Genomic DNA, 17,978 nt, shown 5'->3' on the forward strand with positions numbered 1-17,978 from the left:
AGATGCTCCAGTCCTCTTAGCAACTTCGTGGCCTCCTCTGGACTTGCTCCAACAGTTCCATGCCCTTCTTAAGTTGAGGGCACCAGAACTGTGTGCAGTATTCCAGGTGGGTCTCACCAGAGCAGAGAAGAGGGGGAGAATCAACTCCCTTCATCTGCTGCCCACACTCCTTTGGATGCAGCCCAGGATTCCACTGGCTTTCTGGGCAGCTCATGCTGAGTTTCTCACCCACTGTCACTCCCAAGTCTTTCTCCTCACTGCTCATTTCAATTACTTCCCCACCCAACCTGTAGCTGTGCCTGGGATTGCCACGGCCCAGATGTAGGACCTTGCCCTTCATTTTGTTAAACTCCATGAGATTTGCATTGACCTCTCAAAGCCTGTCCAGGTCCCTCTGGATGTCCCATCCCTTCCCTCCAGCTGGGACTGCCCCACACACCTGGTGTGGTCAGAGAACTGAGGGTTTTTAGGATCTGCTGCCTCCCATGTCACTGCCAAAGATGCTGAATAGTATTGCCCCCAGCACTGACCCCTGAGGGACACCACTCCTCACTGGGCTCCATGTGGACAATGAGCCACTGAATCCAACTCTCTGTGTGAGACCATCCAGCCAGTTCTTTATCCACCGAGTGCTCCACCCATCATAACCCATGGCTCTCCAGTTTGGAGACAAGGATGCCGTGTCGGAGTTACATGTCAAGAGTTGTGTCTCCCTTAGCTCTGCCCCACTGAAGTCCATCAATACAGAACTGCTCAGGCACTGTCTGTAGCTGCTGATGTTCAGCTAAGACTGCTTACTTACAGCCCATGGGCCCTCTCTGATAGCTGTATAATGCTTTGAAATATAAGTGTTATTTATTATGCTCCAAGTATGATGGAGCCACAGAAAATTCAATTCTGAGCTAATACACTTAAAAACCCCAAACAACCTAAACAAAAAAACCCAAAACAGCCACACACAAAAAACCCCCAAACCAAACCAAACACTGAAATAAAGACACAAACAACTGCAAATTTGGGTTTGCAAATCTAGGGAGCATTTCAATCTCACTGTTGCTACATGGGTGCAGTAAAACAGAGCTTGGCCACCCAATGTTTGAAGAGGCAAAGTAGGGCAGCTTAACAAGTTATCACTGGGTCTTGGTAACATTACATATTACCTGGCATAGAGTGAATGCAAGATAACAAAGTTGACACATAAACCTTTCCAGTGCAGACCCAGGGTGTGGTTCTTCTGCAGCATAAAACCAGAATCAATCCAGAGACTTAACAGTGCTGCAAAGGGAGAGTGTTGCTTTTTCCTTTAACCATACACACAAAAAAACCCCAAACTCTAACCACACACAAAATGAGCTCTAACTAGAGAGTCCTTCAGAGTCCTGGAAAGTAGTCATCAATCTGAAACACGCAGCAAAGCTTTAAAAGAAAGTTTCATTCACTAGCCCAGGAAAACCACTAACAAGAGAAGTAGAAGATGCTATGGCAGATCTTCCAGAATGCTCCTCACTCTCTCCAGGTTTCTTCCTTACAGCATGCTTCTAATGGCTTTTATCCAGTGAAATTATAAATAAGGCCATTTCCATTTGGGGCTATTTAATTTTGTCACTACACAAAGTAGTTTCCATTGAGAAGGATAAAAGTTGCTATGAATAGAAAGAAATGTAATCTTTTCATATAAATCAAATAAAATCGTTGACATAACACACTAAAAAAAAGCAAAAGGAAAACAGACTCAAAACAAACAAGATCTACACATGAATGAAAGGAAGAAAAAAACCACTCTTGAAATTTGCATGAAACAGAGTGGAAACAGAAGATGTAGCCTCTAGATTTCCTAGATTGTCAGGTACCCCTTGCTGGACAGTTTTTTCTTATGAACCTAGTTTTGACAGACAAGTAATTAATTTTCCAAACATTTTTTGGTATTATTTCTTCAGTTATCTTGCCTGGTAAGTTAACTTTGATTTAATATGTGATGTCTATTTAATGCATCAAGACAGCAAGGTGTGTAAATCTGTATGAGTCGAAACAGGAATTCTCACTTGCTGTGGTCTGGTAAACAAAAGATGCTTTTAAGTGATAATGGATCACAGTGGGCACAAATTGAAAGAGGGGGAATTAGGTTAGACATTAGGAAGAAGGTTTTCCTGTGAGGGTGGTGAGACACTGGCACAGGATGCCCAGGGAGGCTGTGGCTGCCCCAACCCTGGCAGTGTTCAAAGCTAGGTGGGATTAGCCTTGAGCAACCTGCTCTGGTGGGAGGTGTCCCTGCCCAGGGCAGGGGGTTGGGGCTAGATGATCCATTCCAATCCCCACAATTCTATGATTCTATGGTCTTGCAACCAAAAGACCATGGTTTTCTTCAGCTGTATTTCAATCACTAAACTGACATGGGAGAGAGGCATCCAGGCAGCTGTCAAGGTTCTAGGAAATCGAGTAAAATAGAATTTTCCTTTTGTTTATTTATCTCATGACAAACAGATTAGGACATGAATGCTCTGTCCCAATACAGCTCCAAGATAATGCTAGAGCATAATCAGGGTTTATCTACTGATATGCAAGGTTTCTCTTCCAGCATCTGCCAAGTGCTAGAAGACTCCTGACAGTTATTTTAGGTTATTCCCACAGTGCCAGCAGAAACTTTCTCAGGTAGGGAAGAAAGCTGGTTCTACAGTATTATCCCAAGTAACAAATGTCTCCCTAACCCTTCTCTTTCCAAAGGGGCTGTTCATCTCCAATTAGCAGTTCATCTGTTTCATCAGAAACTCTGGACTAGTCCATATTGTTCCACTTTATTAATCAGGAAGACCTGTTAGCAAAAAGACCTTCTCTGGTGGTTAAATCCCATGAGATAAGTACTTCACAATGAAAGTATTTGTTCGTCTGCTTGCCTTGCCTGAAGGCTTAGTTGTTGTAATAAGCTCATGACTGCTAGCCAAGGAACTGCAGACAAAACTTTTATAACCTGTGTTGTTCACCAAGAAACACACAGGAAATGAAAAGGATGCACCTTAATATTTTTTCCCTCAGTAGTCTTCTATCTCCTGCATAAAAAAAAACAACCCAGTATGAGCCCTGCAGTATTATCTAGCAGTTTCCAAAACCACTGCTCTCTGTTTTGCATTGTGCAGAATGGCAAGGAGAAATATGACACTGGGAATATTAGCCAACCCTGATCAACTGTCTCAACAACAGGATCAAGGAGAGATAAGGGAAGATGACTCTTCAAACATACTCTTCCCCAACTATGAAAATCTAGGGTTTTTTTCTGGTTTTCGTCTGGGAAAACAGAAATTCCTAGTTTATTTGAGACACTACAGCTGTCTTACTTTCCTGGCACAAACCCTAGAGCTTCTATCACCACATGAGATTGACCCAACAGCCAAAGCTCTCCCATTTTCAAGCAAATAAGTTTCCTTCAACTCAAGAAATGTGTTTCCAGTGAGTTGGGGTCAATGTGCCATGTCTCAAATGAGCACATACATTGACATACCAGGGACTAGATCACACAAAAAGCAGCTGTCTAGTTAAACATCTAGACTGAGATACCTAAAAGGACCCAGACTTCTCCTTGTTACTGCTTTAAAACAACCAACCTCCTGCCACTGATTGACTGAAAAAAGGTTCTGAAAAGCAGTAACTTTTTTAGTGTAACTCATGTTATGCTTAAAGCTAAATATACAGCAGCAGCTCCTGTGCTGGCTTTAAGGAATGCTCACACTGATGTACAGTAAGAGTTTAAGTTCCACATCTCAAGGAGGGTAAACACTCGTTCCTGGAAGTGCAGATTTGTTGGGGTAAAGAATCCTCCAGGGTAATTGAGAATTCAGGCACCTGTGTCAATGTCAAACCTGCCAGCTACATCAGCAGGTCACTACAGGTAACCTGGGACATATAATGACTAGGAGTTCCTGCACTTGAGCATTTATAACATACACTATATATATACATATAAACATTTTTTAAACATTAGTTCCTTAACTTGCAAGTCAATTTACTCCAAGACAATAAAGCTGGTCCTCTTTCATTCAAGATGATGAAAGGAACTTAAGATCATAGAATCATAGAATTTAAGGGTTGGAATGAACCTTACAGATCATCTAGTCCCAACCTCGTCACTACATCAGGTGGCTCAAGGCTTCATCCAACCTGTTCTTGAACACTCCCAAGGTCAGGGCAGCCACCACATCCCTGGGCAACCTGTGCCAGTGTCTCACCTCCCTCACAGTGGAAAACTTTTTTCGCACATCCTATCTAGACTGTCCCTCCTTCAGTTTGAACCCATTACCCCTTGTCCTATCATTGCAGTTGCTAACACAGAGTCTCTCCCTGGCTCCCCTGTAGCCCCTTCAGATACTGAAAGGCCTCTATGAGATCTCCACACAACCTTCTCTTCTCCAGGCTGAACAGCCCCAACTCCCTCAGCCTGTCCTCATAGGGGAGATGCTCCAGTCCTCTTAGCAACTTCGTGGCCTCCTCTGGACTTGCTCCAACAGTTCCATGCCCTTCTTATGTTGATGGCACCAGAACTGTGTGCAGTATTCCAGGTGGGGTCTCACAAGAACAGAGTAGAGGGGAAGAATCACCTCTCTTGACCTGCTGCCCACACTCCTGTGGATGCAGCCCAGGATTCCATTGGCTTTCTGGGTTCAGCTCACACTGCAGCTCATGCTGAGCTTCTCATCCACTGTCACTCCCAAGTCCTTCTCCTCACTGCTCATTTCAATTAATTCCCCACCCAATCTGTAGCTGTGCCTGGGATTGCCATGGCCCAGATGTAGGACCTTGCACTTCGTTTTGTTGAAGTTCATGAGGTTTGCATTGTTCCACCTCTCAAGCTTGTCAATGTCCCTCTGGATGGTTGATCCCTTCCCTCCAGCTGTGACTGCCCCACACACTTGGTGTCGTCAGTGAACTTCCTGAGGGTGAGCGATGAAGATATAAAGATATAAAATAACAACTACGAACACTTTAGGGTTATTAAAGAGCTTCAAAAAACATCCAGATAGGATCTTGGATGCACTTCCTGGTCCCAGGGAAACTTAAGGGGAGGTTTCCTGTGATCTCAGTAGGGTCAAGTTTTCAGTACCATTACGAAACGGACAAACCACACTTCATTTCTGTGTACTTCACTCAATTTATCAACTCTCCTCCAGATTATCTCTAGCTTAAGAATAAGAAATTTAAACTTGAAAATGTCTTTTAAAAATATCATATGCTTATGTATAAAATATAAAGCACCTAACAAAAAAGCAACAGAAAGAAGCAAAAGTCACAGAAAACAGATGTGTTAACAACCAAAATAGGATAATTTATCCATGTAAGGGACCGAGCAGGGACAGCCTTTAGGGAGAAACCCCTGATAGAAGTGATCCATTACTGAGCATTGCAAGTGCAGTGTCAGCTCACAAATCTGCTCACAGTATACAGGCATTCACTTCTTCCTAGTTCAGTGTTAATATCAATGCAAGCAGAAGCTAAGTGACCATTACTATATTGTTGCTTTTGCAGCCAAGTTTCTTGTCTTCAGTTATTGCAGAAGACCATTTACATTTTTATTGCCCTTCCTGAAGACAGTTTTGCTCAGTCTATGTAGAATCACACAATAAAAGTGGTGGATTCACTGTCCCTGGAGGTTTTGAAGATGAGACTGGATGTGGCACTTAGTGCCATGGTCTGGTAACCACAGTAGGGTTGGACTTGATGATCTTGGAGGTCTTTTCCAACCCAGTTGATTCTATGATAATATCTTGATTTGGAGAGTACCCATAAGGATTATTGAGTCCAGTTCTTTTCAGGACTACTGAAAACTAAACCATATGACCAAAAACACTGTTGAGAAACCTCTTCCTTGACTTATATCTCTACTGAGCAATACCTAGCACATTAAAGGAACATACTTTAGTTGGCACTGACCTTACTTCCAGGCATCACCTCTTTGTGCAAGCTTCAGAACACCAAGAGCACACTCTGTAACTATGGGAAACTTAGATGTCATGGACAGAGAAGGGCCTCTCATACAGATGGACATCAAGCTCTTACTGGTGTTAAAGATCTAGCACCAGAAGACTGGAGCAGTCTAGCTATAGTGAATGTCTGCTGATGCAGTTTGCTACTAAATGCTTTCCCCTGCCAAATACTTGTTTAAATTGCACTTGATGTCACATTTGTCATCTACTGTTTGGATGACATGCAAATACACCTATACCTCAACCACCCATATGCTTCTTACCAAGAGGTCTCTCATCTTGCTTTCAAGTACAAGAAAGGGAACAGAATCAACCTTTCCCAACATAAATGGAAAGAAATACATCAGGGTAAAATCAAATCTCCAAGAGATTTCAGTGTCACAGAAAAGTCTGTGTTGGTTTGGATTTTTTGTGGAAGCAAGTACAAAAAGATTCCTCTTAATTGAGACTTACATTTGGTTTGAGAGGAATTTAGATATAACAAATGTGTATAATGCTCAGGAATGTTTGATTTATTTTACATCTGCTGCAGGTTGCACAGGAAACAGAGAAATCACCTAGTACAGAACGAGCACATAAAGTAACGTCAGGGAACTTCCCTCATATTAGAGAGTGAAATAAATCATGCAAAATTAAAAGGAAGACTTTCCAGAAATTAATAGCTTCCCCTCCAAACTGCAGAGATGATAAACAGAGCTACTGTTTGTGTGATAGTTGTGTGCTAACCCAGTGGGCAGCTCAGCCCCACCCTGCCACCCACTTGTTCTGCACATTGGGATGGGGGAGAGAATGGGAGGTGTAAAAGGGAGAAAACTCATGGCTGACGTAAAGACAGTTCAATAGGTAAAGCAAAGCAAAACAAGGAATTAATTCAGTGCTTCCCACAGGCAGGCAGGTGTTCAGCCATCCCCAGGAAAGCAGCACTCCATCACACACAACAGTTACTGGGGGAGACAAATGCCCAAAGTCCACAAGTCCCTCCTTCCTCCTCCTTTACCCAAGCTTTTACTGCTGAGCACAATGCTATACACTATGGAACATCCTTTTGGCCAGCTGGGATCAGCTGTCCTGGCTGTGTCCCCTCCCAACTCCAGTGCTCCCCCAGGCTCCTTGCTGGCAGGGCAGGGTGAGAAACAGAAATCCTGACACACTGCAAGCACTGCTCAGCACTAGCTAAAAAAAATCCCTGTGTTATCAACATTGCCTTGGTCACACAAGCAAAACACAGCACCACACGAGCTGCTATAAGGAAAATTAACTCCATCCCAGCAAAAATCAGTACAGGAGCTGTGGTAAAACAGATCAAGAACTAATGATGTCCAGGCCACGTCAAATTGCTGCAATGAAGTGGTGTAATGAGCAGAGTAAAATTTGGCAGCTTTTACCAAAGATTTTATCTATACACTGCAGCATTACACACTGATGAGAAGCAAAAAAAAAACTCAACATAAAACCTGAAAAAATAATTTTTTAGAACTTGGGGTACGCTGCTTCCAGAAGCTGCATGGATCTGGACTAATTCTGACATTGTGTAGCTCTGAGTGCCCTTGCTGAAGTTAAAAAAATATAGAATAAAAAAAGAACATTAGCTGAAATCCCAGTTTATCTACTTATTACAGCTTCACAGCCATAGAGCCAAGCTAGTAAAAACTTGGGAGGGCAAGGTGAGGAACATTTGAGCTTTCACTCTAAATATTTCGTGGTTATCAGCCATGGATAAAAGGTTTTAAAATCCTATTAATTAATTAATTTTAGCTCGTATAGTTGATTTACTTGGTACTATGATATCAGAAAATGATGTGCAATGAGAGTTAAGGACCTTTGGGAATGCAACACTGATGGGCAGAGGGAATTTAGGAAGTTAAGAGTGACCACTTAGAGGGCAATATATCCTCTTGGAAAAAAAGATGAGGTTTTTGACACTTTTTTAGAAGGCCTGCAGTGACAGCTGTATGCCAGCAACACTGAGAACAGCAGAAAGAAATTATACATTTTCCAGAAACATGAGAGCAACATGCTGCTGAATGCTGTTTACGGAAACCAGCTCAGTCTTGGAAGGATGCATAGAGATAGCTGTTGTACCAGAGACAGGGATGGGGTTTAATCACAGTTAGCTGGCAAGATACACAAAAAACTCCAGACTTGCTTCAATGTGATTAAACTGAACCACATGGTCAAGTCAAAGAGGGAAGGAAAAAGCAGGGAGAGTCATCCAACATTTTGAGACTGCAGTTTCATCTAGCAGAGCAAAACGAACCTGCTCCATGAAAGCAGAACAGGATGGAAAGAGTCAGCTTCCATTTTACCTGGAAACACATTAAGTGGTGGAAATTACACCAAGGTGCACCAGAGCTGTAGTGAGAAACAAATAAATTCATGTCATTCACTGTGCACCAGGGAAAGCAAGAAAGAGCAGCATGAGGAAGGTGAACCTGATCAAAGGAGATGACATACAAGTATCACCTGACGATTACGCCCTGCAAGGAAAGAAAGGTTCAAATAATTCACTGTTGGAGGCAGGATATCAGCTATTAATACATTTGTCTTTCTCACAACACTTCAAACCACTACTGGCCTAACAACAGAACTCCCTAAATCCTAACAAGGGAACCTCAGCACAGAGGGAAGAGGAACAGCTTCCTGAAAGGAAACATCACAGACAACAGAAGACTCGTGAATCAAAGTAATTATGTTCATAGAGAAGATAAATCTGATCCTTAAACAATGAAGAAAGAAAAATTTCAGTATAGCCCTAAGTCAGCAAAATTCGTAAGAGAAGGTCCCCAAGCTTGTAAAATTTCCACCCTTCTGCTCTGCTTTCAACTGGTCTATTTGCTTGTTCACTGCTGATCACACCAAACTTTGCTTCCCTGAAATATGCACAAAACACACATAATTTTTACTTTGGTCTGAAGATTTTAATTGTTTGCACCAGAAAGCATCTAAAGCAAGAGACTGAATACTAACTAAAGCAGGCTTACAATTTTATGACTGCATGAATATAGAGCTAATTAGGCAGAATTACACATCCCTTTCAAATGTTGCAGCCAAAGCTTGGCTCCTTTCTCCAGTATTCATGCAATTGCACAAGTAGGCTTAGAAAAGACTTTCAAACAAAAATTAGGCAAATTAAATACCAAGAAAACAAGCAAACAAAAACTCCCAAACAGAACACAAATCAAGAAAGTAACTTGGTCTAAGAACTGAAGCTCCATTTTGAAGCATGAAATATCACAAGTCAGTTATTCCTTAAAGTTTTGAGGTATTAAGAGTTACTGCTGACTAGGCCACACTGCACAGGCATTTCAAACTAGAGTCATCAGGCTCTGATGGGCATTACAAACTGAGGCTTCATTACCTTCCATAACACCAAGACTGGGTACAGATACCTATCTAAAATCATGTATTTGGACACATCCAACAAGGCAGTAGTGATCCAACACAACTCCTCAAGTTATTTCAGAGAACACAGATCGAATGTTCACTTTGCTAAGAGTACATAGGAGAAGCTGATTTACTTTCCAAACTTATGACCCCTCTGCTTTTTGATATTCTTCAAGGAAGTCCAGAGCATTTTCACAGCCAACAGAGGAAAACAGACTTAGCATCATGGGTCTGCAACACAAAACATCTACCCACACAAAACAAGTAAACATTTACAGAGAAGAACATGCACTTGATGCCAGTTGCAATCAATCAATCAATCAATCTATCTAAGATCCATTATTACTGATGGAAACTGTAGGGATAATTATTTTCTTTATCCAGAGCAACTGTTTAGAACCAGGTGATGGAAACTGTAGGGATAATTCTTTTATTTATCCAGAGCAACTGTTTAGAACCAGAGAGAAAGCAAGAATGAATCAACACCAAAAGCCAAAACTAGAGAATGATGAACTGTTCTTTTAACACAGATCCAATATTTGTGGCTCCTGTGTATCACCAGGAACATGAAAAAACTGTAAAAATCCAGAGTTTTGGAGTCTCAGTACATACAGAAGTAATTCTCAGCAAAGCAAATACTGGCACTGCTTGTCCTTGAACTCATGTTCTCTTAATTACTCAGGCCCTTTACCATTCAACACTCCCTGTAAAGACCTACAGAGCTCCCTCACCTGAACATTACCAATATCTGTATTCTTCAACAGTCAGGAGAGCTGAAACTGCCTAATAGCCTCAGGACTTTTCTGTTAGCTCCCCATGTGGACAGAGATTTTGAGAACAGAATACTTTCTGCTCTTGCAGACAAACCTCAGTACCATTTGAGTAATTCACTTAAAAGCCTAAAGTCAAAGAAGCTGATATGCCCAAGTGACCCTGTAGCTTTGCATTTTGCCCAAGCCAATAGAGAACAAAATTAAGAGATGATCAACACCCCAACAGCATCCATAGCTCCTGATACAACTTTACCACAAAGGGCTTGTGTGGAGAGCAAAAAGTCAGTTCCTTGCAACCAAGGAGTTAATTAATAAGACGGGAAAGAGAAGCACATGGATGTTGGCATAAGGCAGACAGGAGAACAAAAGATGTGGAGCTTGGGAAAGAAATAATCCATAAAACTGAACCAAAAGGCCACATTCTTATGCAAAACCAGATTTCCTGTTCTCATCCCACTTTTTTGCCCTCCTTTGACAGAACACCCTTGGCAGATTGTCTAGCCTGACAATGGAAAGGTGAAAGCACAGTATAAGCAGTCGCTCCTGCTTGTGCTATCTGCCAAAATGCCAAAAGCAGGCTGACCTTCATTCCCACATGAGGTCAATATGAACGTCTAAAAAGGTTGTCCTGAGCATTCAGCAAGGCTTTTTTAAAAACTGTGAAAGGGAAACTTTCCAAAGCTGGAAGAAGGAAAGAGGAAGGTCTTTCAGCAGCTGCAAGAACTACCTTATAAGCCTTTCAATTACAGCAGGATGAGCTAATAACGTTGGCCCTGGAGGTTCAGTCTTTAAATTCTGCTGCAAGTTGTCAAGTGAAAGGCATCTATTGTGCTTGCTCTAGTACACAGAGGAATCAAGCCACGTCAGAAAATGATTATACTATTTGACTAGACTCAAAAATGCACTGAAGACAGGCAGCAGAGTTGGCAGAACACCTTGCCTCCTAGTGTCCTACCACCACACCAGTGTTAATTGCCTGCTTTTTTAAGATGCATTCACCTTATGGATATGAAATATGCATCTAGCTATACTTTTCAATACTCTGGCTATTACTCTCTACACAGCTTTCTACTGGTAATACACAAGCATCTCCTTCTGCTTCTCAGGGACATGGAACAGACACCGAGAACATTCTTTTCTCGAGCTCAAGTATCTCAAACAGCAAACTTCATAAACTTCTTCACACAAAGCTTTGCCTTGCTTTTAAAAATAAATGTTATGTCCAAAAAAACATAGTCTCAGGAATACAAAATTCCCAGTGGAATTTTCTCATAAATCCTTCCTACAGAGCAGCCTTAAGGAAAGCTGAATGATGGTTAATCTTCAGAATCAGAAAACAGTAGTTTTAGTTTAAATCTTAGTTTTGACTTTTTCTGTACAGATTATTTCATTATGAATCCAACTGAGGCAGGGACAACTAACTGGGCTGTCTGCAAAATAGTGTATGGGCATGTGGATGTGGCCTCGAACACATCTTTGGCACATCTGGGTGCAGGACGTGTCTCAAACATATTGCTAACTTGGAGATGCAACTGGGCAACAACTCAGCCACCACTACAGTGCCATTGACCTCTACTGGGCAATGAATGGGAAGGAGCAGAGGTTTGTCCACTGTCCAAATGGAAAGATGTCCTACACTAACTCACTTCTAACAAAATTCTTCTGCAAGGGGTTCCACATACTGCTTCATTCCTACAGAGAACTGGCAACACAAAATACAGTGAAAAGACACAAAATACAGTCAGAATTATCTGATTTCTACTGCAAGGTATTACTTTAGTTCATAAAAATAACCATCTTTGGTAGCTTGGTGGGAGATTTGGGTGCAAATGACGTTTCAGTGTATCAGGCAGCTCCTCTCAACAACCTTCTTCAAGGATCAACTTTTAAGCAGTGAACCCAAACCAAGTCAATACAGTGACTGGAGAAAAGCCAAGGTCCTACCTGCTTTGCATGTCCTGCCATCATCTTCCAGCTGCACACCAGTGGGACAGGCACAGCTGTAGAAGGGATCTCTTGGAGACAGCAGGCACAGATGGGAGCAACCACCGTTGTTTTCTTCACATGGAGTGTGAACTTCAAGAAACCAAAGAGATTTATTTTCATTTTTCTAGAAGCCTTAAAGCCCTCTTTCCTCCATGAGGAAGAAATTATAGATCCCAAATGACTGGCACAAGCTTTAGTGCTAAAGACAGAGGAATCACAACATAAACTGTTTGATTTCCCCACCTCCCCAGCATCTTACTTCTAGGGGCACCTAACTTGAGAGGTACACAACTGGTGGCGTGGCCAGTTCTATGAAAGAAAGGGAAACACAACAATCTGTTGCCTTTTTCTACTGCAAAGCTTTTACAGCAAGACAGATCCCATAATCATCAGGAAATCCAGAGGAGCAACATGGAAAGTCAGCAGCTTTGAATAAATAAAAGAAAAAAATGTAATCATAAATAATTATGGATATTACTGCCACACAGTAAAAAGTGTTTGCAAATTGTGAAAAATCTCACAAAAATCATCTGAATTGTAATATAAAAGCAGAAAATTTCCAGCTAATTTGACTTTTGTTACTTCCACTGGCAGTCAGAGAGTTAAAAAAAGGGTGAGGAAGGAATCCAAGCCTGATCTTAATGAAATCAAAGGCATCTGAGCTATTTTCAGCATATGCTATTTCCCTATGCACCATATTTTCTTTGTGACTGACTCAGAAATACTATGACCCAAGGCTGGGACATTCCTGGAGCTAAAAGCAATGACAAGAATTCAGCATAGACAAACTCTTATCTGGAGTTGTGAGATAAACCAGGGTGCTGTGTATTCCCAGCAACCTCAATGAAAACTTGCACATGTCCCATCACCCAGATGATCTCCAAACTCCTCTTTGCTTACTTTCAAGCCTGTTTACTCACATCTATAAGCTTTATTGGAATAATAAACATTATCTTTAGGGAAGCAGAATTTACAGTTGGCATAAATAAAGAAGCCAATCCAAACAGCAAGATTATCTCTGCTAGATAAGAGACGATTCTTCCTATAGCTACTTGAATATATACAATTCTACACCACTGCTTTTAGGGCCTATTCTCACAATCCTAAAAAAATCCTTAAACTGCCACATGGAATCACATGCATGTTAGAAATATATGCAGCCTCACTCAATTCTTAATACTCTACACATGCATTTCTTATGTATTGAACATAAACATGATTGGCTCAATCTGAGCCAACAGTGTGCACAGGTGGCCAAGAAGGCAAATAGCATCTTGGCCTGGATCAATAAGAGTGTGGCAGCAGGACTAGGGAACTGATCATCCCCCTGTACTTGGCACTGGGGAGGTCACACCTCAGTCCTGTGTCCAGTTTTGGGCCCCTCACTTCAAAAAGGACATTGAGGCATAGGAGTGAGTCCAGCAAAGGGCAACGAGGCTCAGAAAAGGCCTAGAACACATGAGGAAGGGCTGAGGGAGTTGGGTTTGTTTAGCCTTGAGGAGAGGCTCAGGGGTGACCTCATGGCTCTCTACAACTACCTGAGAGGGGGTTGGAGAGAGCTGGGGGAATGTCATAGCTGCAGGGAAAGAACTAGAGGGAATGGTCATAAGCTGACAGGGGAGAGTCAGATGATGTTAGGAAAAATGTTTTCTCTGTTAGGGTGTTCAGGCACTGGAATATGTTGCCCAGGGAGGTGGTGGAGTCACCATCCCTGGAAGTGTTTAAGAGGTGTCTGGATCTGATCCTGGAGGATATGATTTAGGGTTTAGGGGTTACAGCAGTGACAGGTTAATGGTTGAACTTGAAGACCTTAGAGGTCTCCACCAATCTTGATGATTCTATAAAAACCTTAAAACATCACATTAACCATTATGATTAACATTTTTCCTGACAGATAAGCACCAGTCATGCAAGAAGTTCCAGGGAAAAGTAAAACATACAGTATGGCTGTCTGTCTGGACTTAAGACCTGGATGTCCATCGGCGAGTACAGGGCAGACAATATTTCTCTCCTCTTCTCTCCCGTCCGTTTGTTACAGGCATGAATGGAGCGTGTTTGCCAGTCTGTCCAATACAAAGTGTCCCCAGACAACGTCAGAGCAAAGGGATGAGTAAGGCTACCTTCCACAACCTTTTGCCTGGGTGAAAGAAAGAGCAAGGAATAAAAATGGATTGCTTCCACTTGGGACCACATAGAAAAACAACCTGGTTTTGCAAAAACTCGCACAGGAAGCGTCATCTTTTAACAAATTCACTGCACCAAGAGATCCACCTGGTGATTGAAGCGACAATCAGACTGAAAAATGTAAAGGGCTTTACCCCTTCATAGCAATAAGGACACAAATATACTGGTTTTGTAACATCACAGTATCTGATTCAGCTCTACAATGACCTCTGAAGTTCCTTAACTTCAGGGGCTGTGCAAATAACCAAACATAACTGACTTTTCAAAGAAACACGAGCCCAGAGAGTGCTCCCTAAGTTAAAGCATTATATGACATCTTTGCCCTGGACTTCAGTTGCACTCAGTCCTTTCCTGCAGCAGAAAAAGGAAGAAATGACCTAAGAGTCTCATTAAATTACCTTTCAACTTGTTTAGAAGCAGAAACAAATATTCCTCAGATTATTTTCTAATGTAGAGTAAGGGTCAGTGATACTTTTTCTAAGAGTAAATATTTACAATGAATCCACACCAGAAATATTTGAGATGTTTTGCAGTGACCTCATTCAGCCATACTTCTGGGAATGCATGTGTTTTCACACTGGTTATTAGCTGAACTGAATGCCACAAAACACATGGCAGTTCCAACACATTTTCACAGGATCCCCAAATTATATCTACTGCAATTAATTGGTATAATTTAGATTCAGTAGTTTTGGAGACATTTATTAAGCCAGAGAAAAGGTACTGGATGATATACAGACAGAACATGATGAACTGGGTTTTCACAAAAAGAATGCATTTCATGTGTGCACAAAGACATGCTCACACCTTTCAAACCAGTTAGGAAACAGCAGACCAGTACTCAAATTTTTTCATCACACAGCTCTGAGAAAGCTGAGGTCTCAGTGTCATCCTGAAGGAAAGAGAAGAACTTATTTTCTTATACCAACATTCATATCTGTATTCATTTTTTTTCCATTGAAGAAATGTAAGGAAAACCAAAAAACAGCTAACATTTGGCAGGGAAAGGATTGTGTTCCATTTTGAGCAGCATAAATACTTACTTGCATTTTCCAGGGTTGGGGGGGGAAATAAAAAGTCCCCCCAAAATTCTTGATATATATATTCAGACACGGACAAGTTTAAAACAGAGTGACACATGGAAAGAAGTGTTTACATATACATGTACAAAGCAGGTAATGCAGAAAAAAAGAAAACAAAATTATTAGTTTAAAACAGAGTGACACATGGAAAGAAGTGTTTACATACACATGTACAAAGCAGATAATGCAGAAAAAAGAAAACAAAATTATTAATAATCTTTCTCTTCTAGAGACAAAATGGAAACTGTTTTAAAATTTCTCTTTCAAATTATCACTATTTCTCTCATCATAAACACAACAGAATGATTAGAAATACTGATTTCATTTTCTCTTTCCACGCTCACCTTTGCTGCTCCTTCTTTACTAATAACAGCAGTGGCTGTATTCTAATATCATAACAGCTGTTTTCCACTATATATTGCCCCTATTTCCATCATTCTTAGGTATCAAGTCTCCCCTTCTCCTGTAATTACATCTCTTGAAATAATTCCAGCCAAAGTCCTTGCAAACTGAAGCTTGCTAAGATGTAACAGGCAGATTGCTCCAGTAGCATTAATCTACCACAGAGAATGCAAATTTTCTTTCCATTTGAATTCTGAAGTAATTCTGAACTGATTCTGGGATGGGAGGGGTGGAAGCATTTGAAACAACACAGATTTCCTTATTGGCATGTATGAGTGAAACTTATTTTTCTCTATTTAAGGAGCAGAAACTACTTCCAAAGTTATCATCTAGCTTGAACCATCACTGAAGTCTACCCTGACACCAGAATCCAAGAGTCCCAACTGCACAGACTTCTGTTTCAATATTGATTAGTGGAAGGGAATAAATGAAAATTTGACTGAAAAGGAGTCATAATTAAGATCAATCTTCATGGCATCCTGTTAATATGCACAAGACTTCTAGAAGGAAGTTTTACCATATGATAACAATATAAAATATACAACTCTACAAGGCATTAAGTTATTATATTGGACAATGCCTGAAGGGTCACACGTAATTAGACACAAGAAACTTCCAGGATGGACTCCTGGACAATGCCTAAAAGGTCACACGTAGTCAGACACAAGAAACTTCCAGGATGGACTCTGCACAGGAATATCCTGACCTCAAGTGTGCTCTAGCAGTTGAGTAAAACAAGCAAAAGTGAGCCAAATTTTCTTCTTCTTTTTTTTTATTTTTAAATGCAAAACATTATTTTTTCCTCAAATACTGTTTGATTTACAGTTCAACAGAAAACTGCTTGGGAGGTGTTGCCCATGCACTAACCTATCACAATGTCATTTGGGCAGATTGCTGGCATGAGTATATTCAAAGCCTTGCTCCCTTTCAGGTGGCCTTTAAAAGGAGAAGAATAAATTTTACTTGCCATTTACAACATTCAGGTTTTTACATATACACGTAAGTAAAGTTTATACAATTTATATGTGCATGGTAACTTCAGACAGAGCTTGGAAACCTTAACTTCTGCTATTCACCCCCAAATCAGACAAATATATTCATGTTGTATTATATGAAAATCTTTCTTTCTGCCTATGAACCTGCATCCAGCCTTTGAGCTACCACTGCCTTCTGTAAAGGCCTTTTCCCTTGTCCATACTTGTGTCAGTCAGTACTTGTCACTGGCCACAATGCCACCATTATGTAGCTCTTACATAGTGCTCTCAAAGGAACTTAAGAGTGTTTTATAAAGGATGTCAATATTGCTATTCCTCTTTTATGACTGTGAAAATCAGGCACAGAATGCATCTCAGTGAAAAAAAAAAAAGACAAATTTAAAAACACCATGGAAAATGTAGTGGTTTTTTTCAGGAGGCATGTTATTCTATTACACAGAAATGGATAAAATAAACCCCCAATTTTTTACCAAAGCCAAATGATTTTATTAACACAGGCATTTAAAATGTTATGAAATCATGAAAATGAAAATGTCACTTTCAATCTATCTGAAAACCAAAGCCAGACCACAACGCAGAGATTGCTATGGCAGGACATTTTACTGGCATATGACACTCACCCTTCAGGACCAACACATCCTGCCCACTGAACACTGCACAGAATTGAAGATGCAGTCTTAAGTGCCTAGGTCTGCCCTGTCTGAAGTGTCACTTCTCTGCGTCTACGAAAGCCAAAACTCAACAGCATACTTGGACAAGAGCCACCAAACAAACTCCACACTGTGCTTTCTCTCAGGCTTTAGGAAAATCTGCTTCCTGACTGCTTACTGTCTGAAACAACCTGAATTTGGTTAATTAACAGGCATGACATAAAGGACATCTTTGGAGGGGGCCAAGGACCAGTGTGTCCCAACATGTATGTCCTGCTGGAAACAAAACGTTAACAATATTGTAAATTCCCAATCACTACCTAAATGTTCTATTGTTAGGGTCAGGGATAAGCATCTCCAACTATCTTTAAGACAAATAAGAGCCTAAAAATGAAAAATCCTGCTGTACAAGGCAGCTATAGAAGAAGAACAGAAGAAGAGAAGCTTCACAAGAACATAAGAAGAACAGTCTGTAGTGAAATACTGAAACAAACAGACTTTTAAAACAAGTTTTATAGCACAGGAGGCTATTAAGAACTGCAGTTAAAAAGAA

The 17,978-nt window shown here is 40.9% G+C and overlaps 1 protein-coding gene across 1 annotated transcript in view; it reads right to left on the reverse strand.

The window, feature by feature from the left end:
* Window positions 1–17,978, reverse strand: part of LRP5 (low density lipoprotein receptor-related protein 5) — a 122,540-nt gene that overhangs the window by 87,352 nt on the left and 17,210 nt on the right. The window contains exons 3-4 of the mRNA XM_009079257.1: window positions 14,053–14,249; window positions 12,071–12,202 (exon numbers count right to left, since the gene is read on the reverse strand). Coding sequence (XP_009077505.1) covers window positions 12,071–12,202; window positions 14,053–14,249 — 329 coding nt within the window. The remainder of the gene's footprint in view (window positions 1–12,070; window positions 12,203–14,052; window positions 14,250–17,978) is intronic.

This window comes from Acanthisitta chloris, unplaced genomic scaffold (assembly GCF_000695815.1).
Source record: "Acanthisitta chloris isolate BGI_N310 unplaced genomic scaffold, ASM69581v1 scaffold1737, whole genome shotgun sequence".
Taxonomy (NCBI): domain Eukaryota; kingdom Metazoa; phylum Chordata; class Aves; order Passeriformes; family Acanthisittidae; genus Acanthisitta; species Acanthisitta chloris.